Source organism: Plectropomus leopardus, chromosome 9 (genome assembly GCF_026936395.1).
Source record: "Plectropomus leopardus strain MGB_pleo_1.0 chromosome 9, ASM2693639v1, whole genome shotgun sequence".
Taxonomy (NCBI): domain Eukaryota; kingdom Metazoa; phylum Chordata; class Actinopteri; order Perciformes; family Serranidae; genus Plectropomus; species Plectropomus leopardus.
This window is the reverse complement of record NC_142184.1, coordinates 6,066,629-6,087,845: the sequence shown is the minus strand read 5'-3', so window position 1 is coordinate 6,087,845 and position 21,217 is coordinate 6,066,629. Positions and strand designations below refer to the sequence as shown.

Genomic DNA, 21,217 nt, shown 5'->3' with positions numbered 1-21,217 from the left:
TGCACAAGTAACAGAAAATCCTGTGGAAAAGAAAAGCATGGAGCTTCACAAAGCACATCAGGAGAGCTGCAGCCTTTCACCCCGATATAGATCAGGAGTTAATTATAGTCCTTACCCAGTTCTTTGCGGTCAGAGCTGTGGCTGGACAACAGGAAGAGGTAATCCTGACAGGTGTCCTGGTCCAACAGGGAGCTGTTGTGCAGGCAAAGGTCAACAATTAGGGTCACAGCTTTCTGACAGACCATGTCATACTCCTCTCGGTCAGAACTCATGCTCCCAGCTGCATCCTCGGCCGTGTGTGTGCTCATCCAAGGGGACTAACACACCCACACACACGCAGCAGCAGTAGCAGCGGCAGCAGCAGCAGCAGCAGCAGCAGCAGCAGCAGTCTAACACGCAGAAGATGAACTTGTCTCCGTCCTCGTCTGATTCTCCTTCCCTGGTCTCTCAAGTGTGTTTATGCACAAACACACTTGAATGTATGTACATATATGTGTGTGCGTGGGCGTGGGTTTGTGTGCAGGGCCATAGTGGTTAAGTGCATGAACATGCGAACTAATGTGTGTGTGCAGTAATGTGCGAGGACTCTTAATGAATCACATTTGTCCCCAGGTGATAGAAGAGCAGAATTATTGCATCACACACAGTGTACACTAGTCAACAACTAACCAGAGAGAGAAAAAAAACTGCCCCTCCTCCACCTCCTGTCTCTTCACTGCTCTGTTTCTGCATCACTCCCCTTCCACACCCTTACCCTCGATCTGACTTTAACGCCATGGCCGCCTCTCCTTCTCTGAGTGTGCACAAACAAAAAAGAAAACACATAATGGCCACTGGGCTTGTTTTTCTCACAGTTGGACTAATTTGGTTGGTCTCTGCAGGTCAAAATGTCTCCTGTGATGAATTCCTCCCCTGAGCCGAACCACCTGTGACACGTCAGGTCTCGCTGCTCCCTCAGACAATCCCCCGTCGCTCAGATTGTGATCCCTGAGTGTTTACAGCCTGTAATGATGAGGGTTTAACTGCGTCTGTGAACAAGTGTAACAAGGACAGGGAGAGAGAACAAGTCATGAGGCTGCAGACAATATGAACAAATGCTTATATGTATATGCGGCGGTAGAAGTACTCATTCTTAAGTAAAAATAGCAATACTGCTCTGTAAAATGCACCCATGATTCTGTCATTTAGTACCACATCAAATATTTCATTTTCTGTGCCCTCAGTTTGGATTGGAGTGAGTCTGTTTGCTCAGTAGTTCTTTGCCTCACAGAATAGCTTCAGATTGCCACTTTTGAAAACTCTTGGGACATTTGATGAGACACACTGGTTTTGAACTCCCTATGGGAAGAATAAACATATAGTCTGTCCATTTTTGACTAAAAGCTCTGATTTCTCTGTGGACATTTTTAGAACGCACGATGTTGAGATAACTTTTCTCTGACTCTTATTTCTCAGACTGTCATGTCTCGTCTTATCAGTGCAGGTAGCTATCTTGTGTTTTTTACACAGAGATCATACAATAGGGCCGTCTCCTTTGCATTTTATTTTATATTTTACGTTACGCTACGTTACGTTACGTTACGTTACGTTATGTTACGTTACGTTACGCCACGCCACGCCACGCCATGCGCTACGCCACGCCACGCCATGCCACGCTACGTTACGTTACGTTGCGTTATGTTGCGTTACGTTACGTTACGTTACGCTACGTTACGCTACGTTACGTTACGTTACGCTACGCTACGTTACGTTACGCTACGCTACATTGCGTTACGTTACGTTTCGTTACGTTACGTTACGTTACGTTACGTTACGTTACGTTATTGTATTTTTTGTTATTTTATTAGGACCATGTCCAGAGTTCAAGGTCAGTGAGTACAGAGCTGAGCAGCTTTTAGCCAAACCGAAATCAAAACTTATTGACGATCAACTTTTGAAGAGTTATGTGATGCAATAACACCTCTTGTAGCGCCTGCTGCATCATGCCGGAGGGAGCCAGTGACCTTTAAAAGGGTAAAAAGTGACTCCATTGCAGTTTGCGAAATATCGCTTTTTCTAATCGCCTGAAATACCACCTCATGCGAGGATAAAACCTTTTTTGAGATAAATGGGATTTTTATTTCTCAAAATTGATGTCTTTCATTAGGCATATTTTATACTATTTTAATTTTAATTTGTGCAATTTGAAGGTTAGTAGAGACGTACCTATTGAGGCGGCAAAACGGTGCGATATTCCTACCAGTGGGAAAGAGGTCACTGACTCGAGTCACAATATTTATCAGATTGCACAGATGTATTGTTTGACTGAGTAGCATCATATGAGATGCAGATGCATGTAGTCACTGTCACTTTTGTAGTCAGCTAAGCCAGTGATATTTTTGCTGTGCAGTGTAAAAAAGGGAATGCTCTCGCAGTGTTGCATTTGTTTAGGACTCTTTATGGAGTTAGGACTGTTTGTGGAGTTAGTACCGTTAGCTGCTGGCTGCTAGCTCAACCACCATGATGGTGAGGACTGTGTGCAGACTTTGAATTTCACACAAAGCCCCTTTGCTATTATGTTTGATAGTTTCTGTAGCACAGTGTCATAATTGATCAAATGTTTTGTATGTAATATTTTGATTTGTAAAGTAACTAGTAACTTCAGCTAAAAAAACTACGATTAGCACTCCAGTCAGATAAACTTTGTAGAATTATAAAGTACAATATTTCCATGAAATTTAATGGAGGAGAAGTATAAAGCTGTATAAAACTGAAGTACTCTGAAGTAAAGTATAAGTACCACAAAATTGCACCAAAGTACAGAAGTTGAGTAAATGTACTTAGTAACTTTCCAACAGTTCCAACAGCTAACAGTATTTAGTTGTAATGTAACTGTAAGTTTGATGTAACTAATTGAATGGGGATGTGAAATTGCGTAAATGTGTCTGTTGGGAGACTAATGAAGCGCAATAAAAGCAAATACACCTTCAGCAGCTAATGCTTTTTTTTCCATAAACCTCTGAGGATTCATTTCAAATTAATTTCTCATATCTGATAATTAGAGAAAGCGAACACTCAAATGTGTTTATTATCAAATCAAGGCTGTGAAGCAAAAAAAAAAAAAACCCAGCTGAGAAATAAAAAACCTAATTGCCTTGACTTTTTCTATATTATATTGAACTATATGTGAACTTGCTTGACCTTTTCCCTTAATTATGTTCTTAAACATTAATTAAAGTAATTCAATAAACCCTGTGACGAATCAGAAAAATGATTTCATGCCGTTCTAATTACAAAGTGGTACTGAGTTTAACCAGATCCCCTTGATTCAGTTAAAGCGGGGCGTAAATACGACGCTGTCTACATTGGCAGGCTTTTGTTCCGAGATAGCTCAGATAATTGAGAGCTTATCGGAGCCCCCACACCGCGCTTCCCCTCACAGGTCGGGTCTGGGGGGTCTTCTGTGCTTCCTGTCACTGAAGATTGGATCTTGTCTTCATGGGCAATCCTGATTAATGGGCAAATAACAAATAGTTTCTGGCTGCAGGTTTTCAAAAGAGTCAATTACTCCTGTGCGTCTGCTGATGCTGATACTGACTCGTTTGCCCCGCGGTCCCGTTAATGCAAACAGGTTCACTGCCTACCTGTGTTCACATTCACGAGTGCTCAGATGTCAAAACAAAGCGGCTCAGTGATTTCCTTCCAACACCACCGATGTAACGGCTTTAATGTTGGGAGAAAATAGACCCGCAGTGTTGCAGATCTTCCTACATTATTTAGAGGTTGCTGTCCGATGACGTCCAGTGTGTCTGACAAATAATGCCACTGGTTTCTTGTTAACTTGTATTCCTTCATTCGGATGCAGCTGGGAAATAGCCTGCCGTAAAAAAAAGATAATGCACCATTACCGAGAAAAGCCTCCAACATTTGTTCCTCTCTTCCACATTAATAATAATCCAATCTGCACGCTGCAGTTTAGGTGAACTTCACAACGAAAACACATAAGGTGAATAATGTATAATAGACCAGACAGATAAAACAACATAATAATATCAACAGAGGTCAGCGGTAGGGTGTACATTTACTCAAGTATTGTGCTTAAAACTTTTAGGTACTTGTACTTTACTACAATATTTCTATGTTATGCAACTTTATACTTCTATTTTTCCTTAGAGGTAAATATACTTTTTACGCGACATTAGTCAAACAGCTTTAATCACTGTTTAGATTACAGTTTTTCAACCCCTTTCTTTGTATTGATTTTGTTGTGTATAAGATTTTAGGAAATAAATTCTTCAAAAACCCTCTTGGATCAGCTGGAGAATGCATTGTCACAAAAGCTATGATTCGGGGCGTCCAGTAGCTCACCTGGTAGAGTGGGTACTCCATGTGCAAAGGCTTTATCCTTGCTGCAGCAGCCACAGGTTTGATTGTCACCATGGGCCTCTCTGCTGCATGTCATCCCCTTTCTTTCCCCCCAAAAATTGCAAAAAGCACCAAAAAAGTCACATTTCTACCAAAAATGTTTCGTCATTTTCGTCATTTTCAGTATTAAGTGTACTTGATCTGCGCTGACATGTACCTGGATCGTAGATCTGTTTAATGTTTCCACTGCAGACGGCACTCTTAAATGTAGGTGGGTTTGTTGTCACTCACTGCTCCGTCCAGCTTTCGCAGTATTTCCTTGGAGTGAGAGTCTCTCTCAGTGGGATTCTTAAAAGTAGCATGTTTGTACAGTGAGTCCTTGCTGAGCAAGTGCAGGGGTGTAGTGCTGAAAGAGCACATTAGACACTCTGCCACAAATTGTCATTGACTCTTAAGGTATGTAGATTCATGCTGTCAACCCATGCATTGAGTACCATGCAAAAAAATGTTCCACTTTTATATTTGCTTGTAGCCCCTGATAATAAATGTTCATAGCAGTGGCCCTCTACTGGTAGAAGCTCAGCCGCTGCAGTTGAGTTTTGGTATTAGCTGGTCTGGTGGTAGGTGATGGCGGTTTTTAGCCGCTTTCACACAGAGATTGTGCTTGTAGAGCAGCAACAAAGTCCCCCTTTTATTCCTTCTTTGCAATTTTACACAGTGCAAATGATTGAGGCATTATTGCGCGCCAGTGTGGGATTGTTCACTGCGTCACAGCATCCCACGATCAAAAGAGGATGCATTAGCATCATTTACCTTCTGGCAGCTTATCTACTCCTCTGCTCTGAGGATCAGGAGCTTCTGAATCTCATTGTTTTTCCAGTGTATGGCCATTTACGATTGCTCTTCTTCTTTGAATTAGCTGCTGATTCCTAACAGCTGCTTTTTAAATCTCTTGCTGTGTGGTCGCCAACATAATACGTAATCAAAACGTCACACCTCCCCACCCAGTGGTCACGTCTTTTTGGCTTTATGTTTTGCACAGACCTTTTTACAGGGCTGTTGCTAGCCTCCGTCCCCGGCTCAGAGGCGTGACCACTCTGTCCCTCCTTCTGTCCCCCCTTTTTTCGACTGGACGTTATATACAGAGCAGTGAGGCGACGTACCAGCGTGATACTCCCGCCTTGAACAGGCAGTGTAAATGCGGCTTTTATCACCAACGAACCCCCATCTTCCTCCCCTCCACTCCACCTTTCCAGGATAGAGACGCTTCAGCAAAAACTGTCAATTAATTGCTCTTTAAAGGGAAACTTCAGTACTTTTCGACCTGGACTCCTTTCTCCGTGTTTTTGTGTCTAAGTGACTAATGGGGACAATAATTGAAATCAGTGCAATATTGAGTGAGAGCGCTGCAGCACGCCGCCGCAAAACAGTCTGCAATGTAATCATTTACGGCAATTATTCACCGTCAATTGACATCTACTAAAAGAGTTTTTGCCGCCCACAGGCGCAGATTGATATTATAAGTGTCTGACAACATTAAAGAAAAGATCCCTGCACAGAATGTTCCTCTTTACCTTTCGCTCGATCTGGTCTGTTTGTTATTGTCCTCCTGCAACAAGAGTGAGACTTGGTTATACAAAAAAACAAACAGACCGAAAGAAGCACAAGGTCAAGAAAAACATTTTATTTCTCTGTAGGGATCTTTTCCATTATGCTGTCAGATACTTAGAACTGTGGAAGATGTGGAAAAACCTGTTAAAAAGAGGCGACAGACTTTTTTTCCCATTGCAACTAGACCAGACCAGTAGACCAGTATTCTGTTTGGGGTTTTTTTTTTTGGCGTGTCACCTTTGACATCACAGTCAAGCCAGAAGACAGGTTAGTAAACAGTAGAAAGCAGCATGGAGGCCAGTGAAAATATTACATTGGGGGCTAACATTTGGGTTTTTTGAAAATATCTGTTACTTATTTTGTCTCTCTCACAAACTTGGTAAACAGGTGGGTTTCCATTACAGATTTGTGCAAAACGTAAGCAATATTTTCAAAATGTCAATGAAACACAATTGTGAGATGACTGTATTTCCATTGAGTGATGTTATGCGATTTTTCCTCTCGCAATAACACTCCAAGAAGCATGGTGATGGATGTCTAAAACATTAGCAGGTTTATTTCTATTGCATTCACCGCACTATAGCCATCATTATTTCCAATTGAAGGCAACATAGGTGTGCTATGTGAGCCATAATGTAAAGGCAAGACCCTTCTAGGTGAGACGGCCACATATAAGGGATATCTGGGAGGTGATAATCCACCTTTTCACAGAGGAATTGTTGATTCAAAACTTCCAGATTGTCCGCTCAACTTTGGAAGTTATATGATGCAACATATAGCCATAGCATCATGTGGCCTATGAAAACAAAAAAAGTTTTTCCGTTGTGGTTTTGTAAAACATGGCTTTTTGGAGTCCCCTGTGAGTGTAAACACATTTTTGCGATAAATGAGAGTTCAACATTTTTCCCTTAGCTTTATATTCAGCACTTCAATTTGCACAATTTGAGGGTTAACTGAAACTCCATTGTCCATGTCAATCCATGTCATTGTATTGTGTTGGAAAAGGGGCTAAAATTTGCTTGTGTACTTGGGTAACTGGAGCCAATAAATACCTGTGGCTACTGTGGAGTAGTTTGTCCCCAGAGTGAATGCTGATTGTAAGATTTTTCATTAGATGCAAAAGCAGAAGGTTCGTGGGTTTTTCAAGTGGGAAAGGGACTTGCCAGGCCATCAGTGGCGAAAACAAGCTCTTTTCGAAGACATACATACACAAAAACCCAAATTATTACACTGCAGCTGCCATGGCTGCTGGCTGCTGGCTGCAGCGCTCTCGCTCAATACTGGACCAATTTTTAAAAATTGCTGTCTCCATTAGACACAAAAACAAGGGAAAATAGGTGTTGAAACATACTGAAGCTTCCCTTTAACCCTTTAACACCTGGATTGACATCAGTTTTCTTGTGGTGCATTCAGGCAACTCTTATAGGCATTTAAACCTCTGACACCTCAGAAAGTTGATTTGATTTATTTTGAAAAAAAAAAAAAAAAAGGCAAGACATGTCCCACAAATTGCCACAAAGTTGGTGAAAGGTGACAAAAAAAATTACAGAGGAAAAAAATCAACTAGGGGAAAATGTCAAGAAAACTATATTTAAAATTTGTATGATTATATGTTTAAAAATCTATATTTTTAAAGAATATACATATTTTTAACACTTTCTTTCTTGTTTTTATTTCAGCCCTTTCTTATTAAGTTGCTCATTGCCTTTTTTTCTATGTTTTTGAAAGAAAGAAAGCCAATTTGCTCAAGTTTCAAAGGGTTAAGTAAAGGTTCTGAACATTGACAGGGGCGATAGTATTCACAGAGGCAACAGCAGCTGATAAAATCCCAATCGCATCAATAAAGAAGAAACATTATCAACACTTTCTGTATTCTAATGTCTGCCTTCTTATGAGTTAAACAGAATGAAACATTGATTAAACGGCTCAGATTTGACTGTGCAGTGCATTTACCCCCTTCGTTAATTATTCACGAGGCACAGTAAAAAGAACACAAAATAGTGCTTCTCATATAATTGTGTTTCCATCTCTAAATAATTTAGATCTCTGCAGCTACAGAAGTGATTTAAGAAAACAAATAGAGGCCATGCGTATGCTGATGGTGAATTAACGCGATAATCGAGACAACTGCTGAGAGTGCTCGTTTGAGATGGTGCTAATAATCCCACAGATTTAAAACCTTTCAGTCCGCTGTCATTGGGGATTCTGCCTATAAGCTATAAATAAATGAGGATGGTTGAGGTGGCCATATTGATAATTTTGAAGCAGGTGCGGGCATATTTTTCACAGCAAATGAGGGGGTTGTGGCACATGAGGTCCTTGGTTTGATATGCAAATCTTTCTGTGGTGACAGCCCCGTGGCTGCAGATGTTGAACTTGATTCATCGTGGCAAATGCATGACAAAGGGTTGGCTCACTCAAAGCTATGCTAATCAACATCAGCACTTCAACAAACTTCTCCGGAGGGCCACAGCAGCAGGATTTATACAGTATATAGTCGGTGTGTGTCGGTGTGTCCTCCCGTGTGTGTGTGTGTTTCATTGTCACGATGTGTTAATCAAAAGATTCCCCACTCAGCTTTGGGGCAACGAGAGAAATATTTCTATTTTGACTCATAGTTAAGCTCATTAGTAACAGTCTTAAATGTGTAAGCAGGATTTGATGGATGGTGCTCTGAAGCTACAGTACAACAGATGAAGCGATGATCTGTGAACAAATAGATCTGCCAATGAATATAACAAGAGCCTGCAGGATTTACAATGCAACACACACACACACATACACACATGCTATTTCCATCCGTCCCTCAAAGGGTGCTTAAAATACTCATGGAGCCATGATATCACAATGTTTTTCAATCACGCTGAGCACACAGAGATGAACGGCAGTGACATTGTCCAGAGTATGCATGGGGATCAGCATAATTATTCAGTGTCCAGGTGACGTGTGCGCAGAGCAGAATCTCATCCAAACATGTCCTGAATGTCATTGAGATGAGGTGTTTAATTGAGCTCCTGTCAGCACGGCGCCAAAGAGTGATAGAGCCCAAAAGAGTCGATTCTCGGCGTCCGCTGTCATGCATATCAATCCCAAGGCATGTAAATGCTATCAGCTTGTTTATACTCAATCTTCTCAATATTGCTTTACAGGTCAACACAATGCAAACCTTCAATAAAAAACCCAGAATTAAAGGGCTGCACCCAATTTTCATGGACCACCGTTCCATTTACTCGATATGTGATGAGGAGACTGTGACTCTGATAAACAGCTCTGTTTGCTGTGGTGTTTCTGCAATAATTTACTAACTAACTAATTTAAATGTAAGACCTTTTAGCCCATTCAAAACCCATTTCTTTTCTAAATATATATTTTTTAAAAATTCCAATTATGGGTTTCTACTCTAAATAAATCATTAGCATTTTTTTTTATGAGGATACTTAAATATGTCTTTTTTTCATTCCAATGAAATGAAATAGTAAAATGGAGAAAAAAAGGTCTTAACAGACTTTTTTCTAACAAAATGTGAGATTATTTTTTAATTGAATATTAATTAATTGTTTTTGTTGTTTTTGTCACTATGATCAAAATATCCTCAATAATAATAATGATAATAATAATAATAATAAAAACTTTATTTGTGTAGCACTTATCTTAAAGTTACAAAGTACTTCACGAAGTGTATAAGAATAAAACAAAGAAATATACAATAAATAAAACAATGTCAAGAGCTAAGATAAAAGTGTGCACTGGGGCAAAACAGAGGACATAAAACACAACATTTCCATATTACAAATGTCATTTCTAAAGTACTTCCTGAAAAGGGTATGTGGAAAACATCCAGAGATGAATATTCTACAAACAATAATCAATCAGATGCATTTAAAGCTGATTGTTTCATTAGAAAATCAAATCTTAACAGTATGTCACAATTAATTTTCCAGCGACACTTAGATCCACCATCACTTCCAATGGTCAGATATTTTTGAAAAGATCCTGAACAAAAGCTATAAATCTGTTGATGATTTAATTAACATAACATCTTATACTAACTTTAAACACTCATTAATAGCAATTTACCGATAAGGCTTAAAAAATAGCTAATAATACTTAAACATGCCTTGTGCTTCCGCCTTTCCTCCTGGTTGTTAAAACTACTGCAGTTGACTTTAGATGAGGTGAAACACTGTGATTGGCTTATAGACGTCCCGTCAGATAAGTCCGTGCATTTTCGTGGAGTCACATGTCACTATAGATTAAGACTTCCTACAAAAGGTATGTCCATTGGAGTGGACGGGGATCTGGGATCTGAATGGGTTAATACAAAAACAGTTGGTATGATATGTTGGGGAATTATTAGAGTGGAAAAGAGTAAAGTACTCAAAGTGCGACGAACCTTTTTATTTGAAATATAGAGATATTGTTTCCTGCTGCATAAGCACATTTCTGTGTAGCTTACGGCACTTTAAAACTACCGAAAAATTTGGTGCACATATCAGAACTCGCCAAAACTGCAAAGTTCTGCAGTAATTGGACTGAGTATGGCCAAAAGGCTTCATAGTGCCCCAAAACACATGCTAAAAAATGTCTTTTTTAGACAAAAGACTTTTGTAAATTAAATTTAAGACTTATAACACTTCTTTTTTTAAAATAAATTCAGTGCATTTAAAGACTCCTCTTGACAACATAAGTTAATCATCTGCTGCTTGTAGCTTAATACTGAAAGAAGAAAAAAGTGTTTTGTTAATCTGTATGCAACAGCATTTTTTAAAAAAAGGCTCTCGGTGTTTCGGTAAACGTTAACATTCTGTATGCACTCTATAGCAGCGAGGGGAGATATCGAATCTCAATGGGACGTTTCTGGTTAACTAAAGGAGAAAAAACTCTGACAGACTGACAACAGTAACGGCAGCATCACTTTCTTCGCTGTGTACAGTAGATTATTGTAGAAGAGTGCGACTCTTCAGATCTGATGGCAGCTGAGAGGCGGAGAGGATCAATGATGTCTTTGATCTGTTCTCTGGGTTCAGAGCGCGAGCGAGTCGTAAAAGAAAAGGAGCTGCTTTGAAAGTTGAAGTGAGGTGCAAAAGCAGCATTTTTTTAATGTTTTATGCTGTATTTCTTTTTTTTATGTATTTAATACATTATGTAAAGCCATTTGAATTGTCTTTTGATATTAAATGTACTGTACAAAATAATCTCTCCGGATCTTTAAAACTGCTTGAACACACATATTACGTTAGACAGTTTTAATAATTCATTAGCTCCATCATATGAAGATTTGGTGGCTCACTCATTCACTTAAACTTGATTTTAATTCTAATGCACATTGACGAGGGAGATTTCAGACAAAGCTCGTCTTAAAATATATAAAACATCTTTTGTGTTTTTCAGTATCTTAATTTTTAATACTGACAAGAACACACTTGAGCTGTAGTCAAAGAATTTAAATGTATTTTTGTGAAAGAAAAGTTCAGAAAAAAGAAAATTAGGTATGAAAGCAACATTTCCTGAGAAATAAAATAAAGACCTTGTGCCATGAAATTTGGTACAAACATTCATGTCGTCCGGGGATGAATCCTCATGACTTTGGTGATCCCGCGAGTTTTCTTTAGAGCCATGAAGTCCACATTTGTGATTCTAAATATAATGTTCTAACACATATTGTGTAGATTTTCACAACATTTTATACGGACATATAGGATGAATTGTTATAAGTCTTATGATTGTTTTATTTTCCATCTAGTGTAGGGTTGCCACACTTTTTGATTGTGTGCCATGTGCAGAAAAATATAAGGAGTCATGGACCAAACTATATTAAATACATAGTTAGTTTTTGCAGTGCAAGAAAATCAGTGTTTTTAGACCACAAAAGTCAATTTGCCATAGAGAACTCCTTTTTCAAAATCAAAAATCCAAAATTGTTTAACGTAACTTTACAATAGTTAATTGCAGTGCCCACACATCACAAAAACTATTTTTCTATCTTTCGTATTTTCATGCCCGCTGCCATTTAATGAGGAAAACTTTTTTAACGACTATCAATCATTGTAGGTGAAGTCGTGACATCCAGTATTGGAATTAAGAAGAGCAATGTGTTTAAGCTGTGTTGTGCAATGTACATACAGTGCAGTTTATACATTTTCTCAAACCATATTGTAGTTTATTTTTAAAGATTTGCCCCTTGCTACTTAAAAAAACAGGCAGCAGGCTGCAGTTGGTTGACGGGCCGTAGTTTGCCTACCCCGGATGTAGAGCAATCATCAGATAAAACTTTCAATCGTCCAATACTTTGGTTTATGACCAAATACCTGCAAAATTAAATAAAGTCCCATCTGCCTCAGCTGCACTTTGTGTTTAGTGACAATTATCAAATGCAAAACAAAGACTGTAAACATGATAAAGCATTTGACCTGCTAAACATTAACCAGCTCGCACTTTATTTGCTCTGGGAGATTTGTCTGGTCCTGCTCCCGTACAGGCAGATGGCTTTAAGATATTTAGTGCGATGTTTTAGGGCTATATCGCGATACACAAAATATATATAGTTGTATTTTTAAATGTCCTTTAAACTAATGTTAACTGCTAAAAAAAAAAAAAAGAATAGAAGAATAAAATGCAGTTACAATGAAGTTAAATAAAGTTATGTTATGAGAAAAATTCACGACAATGTTGCTGCATGAGGCCCAGCATTTGTGGCACTTTAGAAAGATATTTTCCATATATTTTAGCTTTGTATCTATCTGTATCTTTTCACTTCTGCTTGTTTAGGTTTACCCATCCAGCCTGAGGTGTTGGAGACGTGCTGTTCGACCAGCCACAGTGTGTTTACAGGCCACCGTCAGCCAAAAACTACTCAGTATGGGAGAAATGACTGAATCCTCAGAGTGAGTCACTCCTGCTGCAGGTGAGTGTCTGGTGAACTGTTTACCGTTGGCTGGTGAGTCGGCTCACGCGGTGAGGCTGCCAGACAGATTCTGTGGAGACATGAAGCCGGTGAGTGAGGTACTCTGTTTGGAAATATTTCAACTCCTAAATGGATGCACTAATGGCGGAGAGAGTAAGTGGATGGAGTAATGGAAGGATGGGCTGGCACTGTTGGTCTGTTGGCCAGGTGTTCGGTTTACCACTTTGATTCAGGCGGAAATATCTCAACAATTATTGGATGTATTGCCATAAACTTTGGTACAAATATTTAGGATCCCCGGAGGATCCAGATTACTGACTTTGGTTATTCCCTGACTTTTTCCTGTAGTGCCACCATGGTGTTGGAATTTTGGATTTTTAGTGAAATATCTCAATAACTATAGGATAGATTGCCATTAAATTTTTGGCTGGATTTTATTGTAATGTAATTTTACATTTATTTTTGGCCTGCAGCTCTCCACCCTGATTATTTTTTGGCCCTTGGAAGGAATTTGGGCCCGTATGCAAAAGATCCATGCCACTTTTTTCATTAACTAAATATTGTATTGTGGTTTTGTATTTCGGTATACCCTGTCATGTTCTACTGCATGCTGGGTATTGGCCTGGTTCTTGTATAAATCCTCCGGTTAAGTACACAATTACTGCACTGATTATCTCCCAAGTCTTCCCGCTAAAGCCTCGCATACTGTGACTGTTGATATATGTGGAAGCTTCATCTTTTCTCAGCCCCAAAAGCCCCTTCCCGAGGATCTACCGCCCCAGGCTACTTATTTATGGTCCAATAGGTGTGTTGGTAATTTAAGACATTTATAGCCTTGTATTGAGCAGGTGTGGAGACACGGAGCCCGGAGATGATGAGCTTGTTTTCATTATACGGGAGGAAATGTGATCTAGTCACCAAGGCAACTGAACCAGGGGATGCACGCCGGCTTAATAAATTAAAGCCAAAGGGTTATATGAAAGGACAACTTTGATGTTTGATTAGCGATGTGTCAGAAATATATAACTCGGCATACTTTAGGCGTCTCCCATAATTCATTGTTTAACTGAAGATTATGAGCAGAAAATGTTTTTTTATTGAAATTCTGTCTCCTACCAAGTGTCTTGATTCATCCAACTTTAATTTTGACCATCCAAATGGTGCGTAACTGAGTGAATCAAATAGGTTGTGTATCCTTTCAAGCATATACTAAAGAGCTATGAGAACAATTTAGAGATTTAGCAGCCCTAAAAGCAATAAAAGACAATATACCTGTGCTGAATGTGGGCAAAGCACATCAGTTTCTCTGCGTTTCGAAGGTGCTCCAACTCCTGTGGTCTTACTGTCCCTTCCTACCTGATATATTCTCTGAACCTCAGCCTCCCCGAGCATGAAATCATTGGGGCAGAATGATGGGATGTCTGGCTGTGGAGCAGCAGCATGAGATTTGTTTCTGTGCAGATAAGCGCAGCTTCAACTGTGGTCTCAGCAATTGAGAGCACTTTTCTGTTTCAATTTTAAAGTGCGTGAGGCAGAAAATAATCAAACTAGGAGCAAAACAGGTTCGGCAATTCGCCTAATTGCCTCGGATATCTTAGTTGTCAGTCTTAAAGATTTGTGCTTTTGATACTGCTCCACCATCACAAACAAATTCAACTTTTTTTAGTGCATTTAAAATAATCTGGTCTCACAATCACAAAGGACAAAGATAAAGAAACTAAGGAAAAGTCATTAGGGCTAAAACCAACAACAGTTTTGTCTACGTCTTGCTTTGTAGCTCAGTCTCTGTTCAGCAACATTTAGGCCATAACTTCTCGTGTAAAAACTTTGAATAACACCTGATTGGTAGTAAAATAAGGGATAAAGATAGCTAACCAGTGCGGCTAATGCTACTTGCTGACCCACTTAAATTATTTGTTATGTAACATTATACAGATCTTAAAAATTTTCAGTTGAAAAGCTAGGCTTTACTGACAGTTGACTCATTAACCCTTAGGGCCCATGGAAGTAAACAAGGAGAAGAAGTCCATAATAAACATGGAGGCCACTGATGTGACCGGTTGTGGTTTAATTTTAAAATTATTGTGCAGTTACTCTACAGGCAAAGGAAGAAACAAGTCAACATTATTAAGTATTTTTATATGAAACAGACACGGGCAGTGGGTGAATGAGACAACGCGCTTCATCAGTCTCTGAGACTCTCAGTAGCCACGTGAAATTTCAGATTGATTGGGCAACTATTGAGGAGAAAATGGATATAGACTGAGAGAGTTTTCTTCATTTTATAGAAGGATGTTGATCCAGAGCGGCGCATTAAATTCCAATATGGGTTGCACGACTGACTCATGTTCAAACTGAGGTTGCATTTAAAAAAAATCAGATCTGTATCTGATTTAGAGCCACACATGAAAGTGGCCCAAATCTGATGTGAAAAGATCAGATTCCATGTGATTTGTGCTGTTCACACCGTCGTTAAACAATCACATCTGGGACACGGAGTCGAAAACATCTGATTTTGGCCACTGGGTCCTGCAGTTTGAACGTAGCTTACGTTTCACGCCAACCACCATCCCCATATCTCGATGACAAAGTCAGCTTACATTTAGAAACAGTGATATGATACGAATGAAACTTGACAATGTAACATATTTGGGGTTTGCAGAAACCAACATTTTCATCTGGCCGCTGGTCTGTTTTTTTTTTTTTTAATTAAAACAAATGTAAGTGGGATTTTGAATTCTCTTTTGGGTTACACTTCAGCTCTCTAAGTGGTTATCACAGACTGACTCAACACAGAGCTGAAGCTTCCCTCTTCAGTAACCGGCCAATCAAAGGACCCCTTAAACATAAAACATTTTATTTTCCGTACAAATCTATTACTTTTTTGCAATATATTCTTTGATTGGGCTCCTTGTTGAGCCTTTTTTGAGTGGATTTTTAAGAGTGCAGTGTTTAAGCAGCCATCCAGGCGTCCACCCTCAGGAGGCAGCGCTCTTTGTTCCCCTAATAATCAGTTGAGGTCTTCTTCTGCCCACCAACACTCAGTAATCTCCATCCGTAATAACACAGCTGCCTCAGAAATGTGGCAGGAGGCAGGAGCCCCCAAATCTAAGCGCCTTTGGTAAGAAGGAGGCAAAGCCGCTCTCCGAAGACAGGCTGCGAGCACCATAAGGCTCTCCAGCCCTCCCGAGGTTTAATGTCTTATTATTTTCCACAGACAGAACCAAAATGAACAGTTTTGTCAGCAGGGACGCTGCTGTGTTGGTGTCACTTCCTGTGTACACACAGCGAGGGAGGGGAGCATGCTGACGAATGAGGGGGGGAACCGGAGAAACTCCATTTTTCATTATCAGCTGTTTGTTTAGTTGTTGTGTTACATTTGAAGATTATTTGGGAGGGTGCTGGTGAGGGATCAGTCATGTACTTGGCAAGAATTAAATGAAATACCCAAATATGAAGCCAAATATAGAATTATCCAATTATGTATTTCACTCGCTGTCACAGTAGTGCAGTGTAACCACACATCTGTGATTCTGTTCCCGTTATAACACTTAGTGAATTTCTGTTTGGCACGTTGTCGGATTAGGCAAGTTTGTTCATTTTAACTAGATGAATCATACAAGTCCTGGAGAACGGATTAACTGAAAGTAATGAGAGTAGTTAGAATAAGGGATTTGGATTAATAATTTATTCGTTAACCTTTTGAAACCTGAGGAAATTGGCTTTATTTATTTATTTATTTGTTTGTTTTTCAAAAACATGAGAAAAGTCTGTGAACAACTTAACAAAAAATTACCAAATATTTGCAAAAAATACAACAATCTGAAAAAACAGAAAAGAGAAAATGTTAATATAAAAAAGGTAAATATAAAATAAAATGAAAATAAAAATGAAATAAAAGGTAAATATAAAATAAAAAAAAATTGACCTTGAAAAAAAGTACTAAAATGTATGCTTACATTGGACATATATATATATAATTTTATTTTCTGGACAGTTTCCCAAACTTTTTTTAAATTTTAAAGAGTAGGTAGAATTTCAGTCGAACAAGATTTTCTTTGGTCGATAACAGTCCTGAGGCTACGTAATGTGAACACTTTTCAGTAGGCCTGTCACACCTGGAGCAGATTACAATAAAAAGAAATACGTCACACTATGAAATCTGACGTTTTTGCTCCCTGGAAGTACTTCTACATACTTTTACTTCTTTTTTTTTTAAAACTTTTGCCATGTTTAATGAAACCATGCTTGATTGTAACACTATATATAAGACACAAATTACAGGCCATAACAGGTTCCCTTTAATATTCATTTTTACTTTTAGTTCTTTTTGCTTGGCCCACAGAGAGAGCATGACATCTTTGAGGACAGCTGACTGACTGATTAAAGTGGACTTGGAGTGCAGATAATAATTATGTAAGGCAAGATGACTAATGCTCGCTCCAACACTCTCACACTTAAAGTCTCACATGGTTGCAGCAAGAATGAAAATCAGGTTTTTTTGCACATAAGAGAGAGTAGTTAACATCCTCTGCTGTGTTGTTTGACTGTGTCACTGTGCCTTGTAGCCACGGGTCATGTAGCACTCATGCATAGATTGTGTGACAGCATGATTAATTGTGTCGTCTTCGGAGGCAAGCTAAACTAGCAGATGGATATGTGAGGAGGAGTCCTTGGCAGTCGGGTAGAAGTAACTGTTTATTTCTTGTGTGAAAGAGGAGGCTGGTATAATGATGAATGAAACCACAGAAACATTTTGCTGATGTCTTAGAAAAACGCTGTCTAGGAATCTCCAAACAATATATTTTTCAGAGGGATAAATGGCGCCTTATCTTCCATTTAGGCACTTTCACGGGCCCTGTAATGGCAGCATAAACTATCACGGTCATATTCAATTTGTAAGACTGAGAGGGGACGTCGGGGCAATTTTCCTTCAAATGCAGAGAGAGAAGAGAAGATTTTGCTGATTCCAGCCATATTTCTTATAGTGTGCACTCAGCATACAGATGTGCCAACAGAGGTTATATCCACAAGTGGTGCTCTGCTCATCAGGAGCATATGATTGGATTACACTGCAGCTTATCCTGTAGGTTGTGAGTGCCAGACAAGTAGATAACCATGTCTTCAGAAATTGTTAATCACAATAAGTAATATCTCAGTAAAAACAACTTCTTTTTGGGCCACGACCCCAGCAGGAAAAAAATGTGGTGTTTATGTAAAACAAGTGCTTTTCAGGCCATGATTCCCGCAGAAAAAGAAGAAACGTCACGATAAAAACAACCTCTTTTCGGGTTGTAATCCCGGTAGAAAAAGGAGCGGTCTTCTTAAAAACCAACTGCTTTTTGCGCTACAATCCTTGCAAGAAAAGCAGCAGTGTTTTGGGGAAAAACAACCACTTTTTGCACCGCAATCCCAGCAGGAAAAGCAGCGCTCTAGTTAAAAATCAACTGCTTTTCAGGACATGATCCTGGCAGAGAAAGCAGCGATAGCTTGGCAAAAACAACTTTTCACATCAGAATCCCAGCAGGAAAAGAAGCAATGTCTCAGTTAAAACTGCTTTTTGGGCCACATTTCCAGTGATACACCACAATCCAATCAATTTTCCTGCAATGCAATAAAAAAAGAGAAGATTTTATAAATTCAAACCATTTTTCATTAAGTGTGTGCACTCAACAAATGCAGATGTGCCAACAGAGTTAATATCCACAAGTGGTGCCCCACTCATCAGGAGCATATAATTGGATTAGACTGCAGATTATTATGTAGGTTGTGAGCGCCAGGCAAGCAGATAACCCTGCCTTCAGAAATTATTAATCATAATAAACCAACACTAAAGTGTTTTTCCCCAAGTGAATGCATCAGCAACAGAAAAAAATATGCCTTACATGTAAGATAAATAACATGCAACTGCAAACACAGCACAACTCAGAGTGGAGTGCAGAAAATGTGCATGTTGATGAGTTCCTCAGCTATAAGGTGTGATTTATGGAAACCAAACACAAAAAAGGAGCACATTTCAATCATCTGCATTTCAATCTCATCACTGACGGGCTGACGGGTTTTTATTATTATGCTCTGCAATTTTGTTTTCTTCTGCAATTCACCGTACAGAATTGCTCAGCAGCCGTAAAGATGACATCGGATAATGATCACGACTCACAGATGAGTGACCACGAATGTGATGTTGTCATTTTCCAATTTTGTTTTCTAATCCCACAGGGGCATGTAAACACAGGCTGGATGAAGGGAAGGGAGCGCTTTAAGAACACGGCCTAAATGTGTAATTTGGCATTAACCGTGTTTTACAGGTTGCGATGGTAATAATAGTGAACACCAAATGTTTGACAGGGGATTTGCGCAGGGAGTATTGGGCACACACACGCTGATGCCTGATTGAAAGATGCTCTTTATGACACAGTTGACAGCGCAGGAACAGTCGCTGCCGTGGCTCTTGCCACATGGAACAACAAATAAAATGGGGCTTGTGTGGATCACCTTTGAGTACCGGGGGGAGCCCATTACACTGATCTCGCTCACTACATGATAAACATTATGGCAGCTGCAAGACATTAAATCGTAAAAACAAACTCTGCAGTGTTGAAGAAATGTGTAAAATACCAACTCAGTCACCAGAAGAAATGTTGCCATTAAATGTTTCTGCAAACCATGAAAACATTACATTTGCATGTTATTATGAAGCTCAGGGATACTCAAATTGCTTTGCTTTGGGGCCGCTTTTGCAAAATGACAGAAGACCAGGGGCCATTCTCAGCAGCCCCATACACAGGATTTCAGGCGTCTCTAGGATTTTAGCACGCTTCCAGTATTTTAACACGTTTGTAGGATTTTTACACACTTTAAGGATTTTAGGGAGGTTCTAGCATTCTAGATATTTCTGGGATTTTAGGACATTTCAAGGATTTTAGGACATTTCTAGGATGTTTGGACATTTCTAGAATTTTAAGACATTTCTAGGATTTTAGCACGTTTCTAGGATGTTAGGATGTTTCTAGGATTTTAGGAAATTTTTAGGATTTTAGCACATTTCACTAGTACTTTTTGTGATAAACAAACTCTATTTTGATGCTGTTTTATGCACTCTGGCACCTTAAGTATACTAAAAGTACAAAAGTTTCCCCCGTGTATCACTTTATTTTCATTTTGAATTGTAAGCTGGTTGGGGTGCCGTCCAGGACCCTATCAGGGGCCATATTTGGTCTGTGGACCGTAAGTTGAGTATCAGTGATATAGCAGATGCAACATTCTCACTCCCACCTCTTCAAATACCGACGCCCTTCATGTCAAAATATGACATGCTAGATGTCCCTCCTTTGTCTGTTTTAGACGCTCAGGGACAGCGTGTCAGTCATTAATGTATGATAATACCTAGACACTGAATACCAAGATAGTGCCTTTTCTTTCCAACGGAGTTGCTCGCCTGGTGCATACACATAAAAACCATCTCTAGCTCCCAGGTTTACTTCCATGGTATTCAGTCAAGCAAAGCAAGTTGAGTATCTCTGATTTAGGAGAATGCAATGAGGAGCTGTAAAGCAACATTAAAACAAAAATTAGTGTTTCTTTTTTTGCCTGAGGAACGTAATTTAGTTGGTATTCTGAGATGCAACTCCTACTCCAAGCTAATCAACCTAATAATAGATAAATAAACAAATGGATGGTTGGGTCCAAGAATAACAACCTCTTAAACCACCACTGCAAGCTGAATACAAATACTCATTGTTTTAGCTGAAATAAATCTGCCCTCAGGTGTATTTTTGCAAGCACTGTGGACAATCATAAATAGCCCTGCAAGTTAAGATAATAAATAATAATGAATACATGAATAATAATAATAACCATGCTCATGAAAAAGTTTTTAAACCTTTATTTATCCAGGAAAGCTTTGCTGACCAAGCCTCAGCAGCATCCTGCCTCTCACTGTCATGCAGTTAACCACAATAAAGATGAGTTTGTTCAATATTTTATGCTGCCGCTACCGAATGTTTTGCTTTTCCCCGACACCCAGACCCACAAATAATACACCTACTTATTCAACGAGCCCCTGTGCGTTATTATCGAGCCCTTCAAAGCTGTCACCACATGGAGAGGCACCGCTACGCAGCAATAAATTTAGAATTCAATTAGCCAAAGCACATCTTGACCTTTGATATCATAACACATCACAGGAAGGTGGTTATTGTCATGTGTTGCGTAACTGCGTCCCACATGCAAAACTGTATGACAAGTCAGCTTGTTTTTCAAACTTCTGCAACTTTTCAGTTTTCTTCCTTTATCAGCATCTCTGTGTTTATCACACGAATGCCTTTTCTCGCTTTCTGTGTTATTCCGCCTCACTTC

General features: G+C 39.3%; 2 protein-coding genes across 3 annotated transcripts in view; one reads left to right on the top strand and one right to left on the bottom strand.

Moving 5' to 3' along the window:
- The window catches only part of syt6a (synaptotagmin VIa), a 79,404-nt gene extending 79,096 nt beyond the window's left edge, over positions 1-308 (bottom strand). Inside the window, exon 1 of the mRNA XM_088081820.1 lies at positions 116-308. Within this exon, the coding sequence (XP_087937946.1) occupies positions 116-308 (193 nt within the window). The remainder of the gene's footprint in view (positions 1-115) is intronic.
- The window catches only part of klhl21 (kelch-like family member 21), a 118,222-nt gene that overhangs the window by 72,655 nt on the left and 24,350 nt on the right, over positions 1-21,217 (top strand). For both annotated transcript variants that reach the window (XM_088081817.1, XM_088081818.1), the window contains one exon: positions 12,724-12,859. The gene's annotated coding sequence lies outside the window, so the exon portion shown is untranslated. The remainder of the gene's footprint in view (positions 1-12,723; positions 12,860-21,217) is intronic.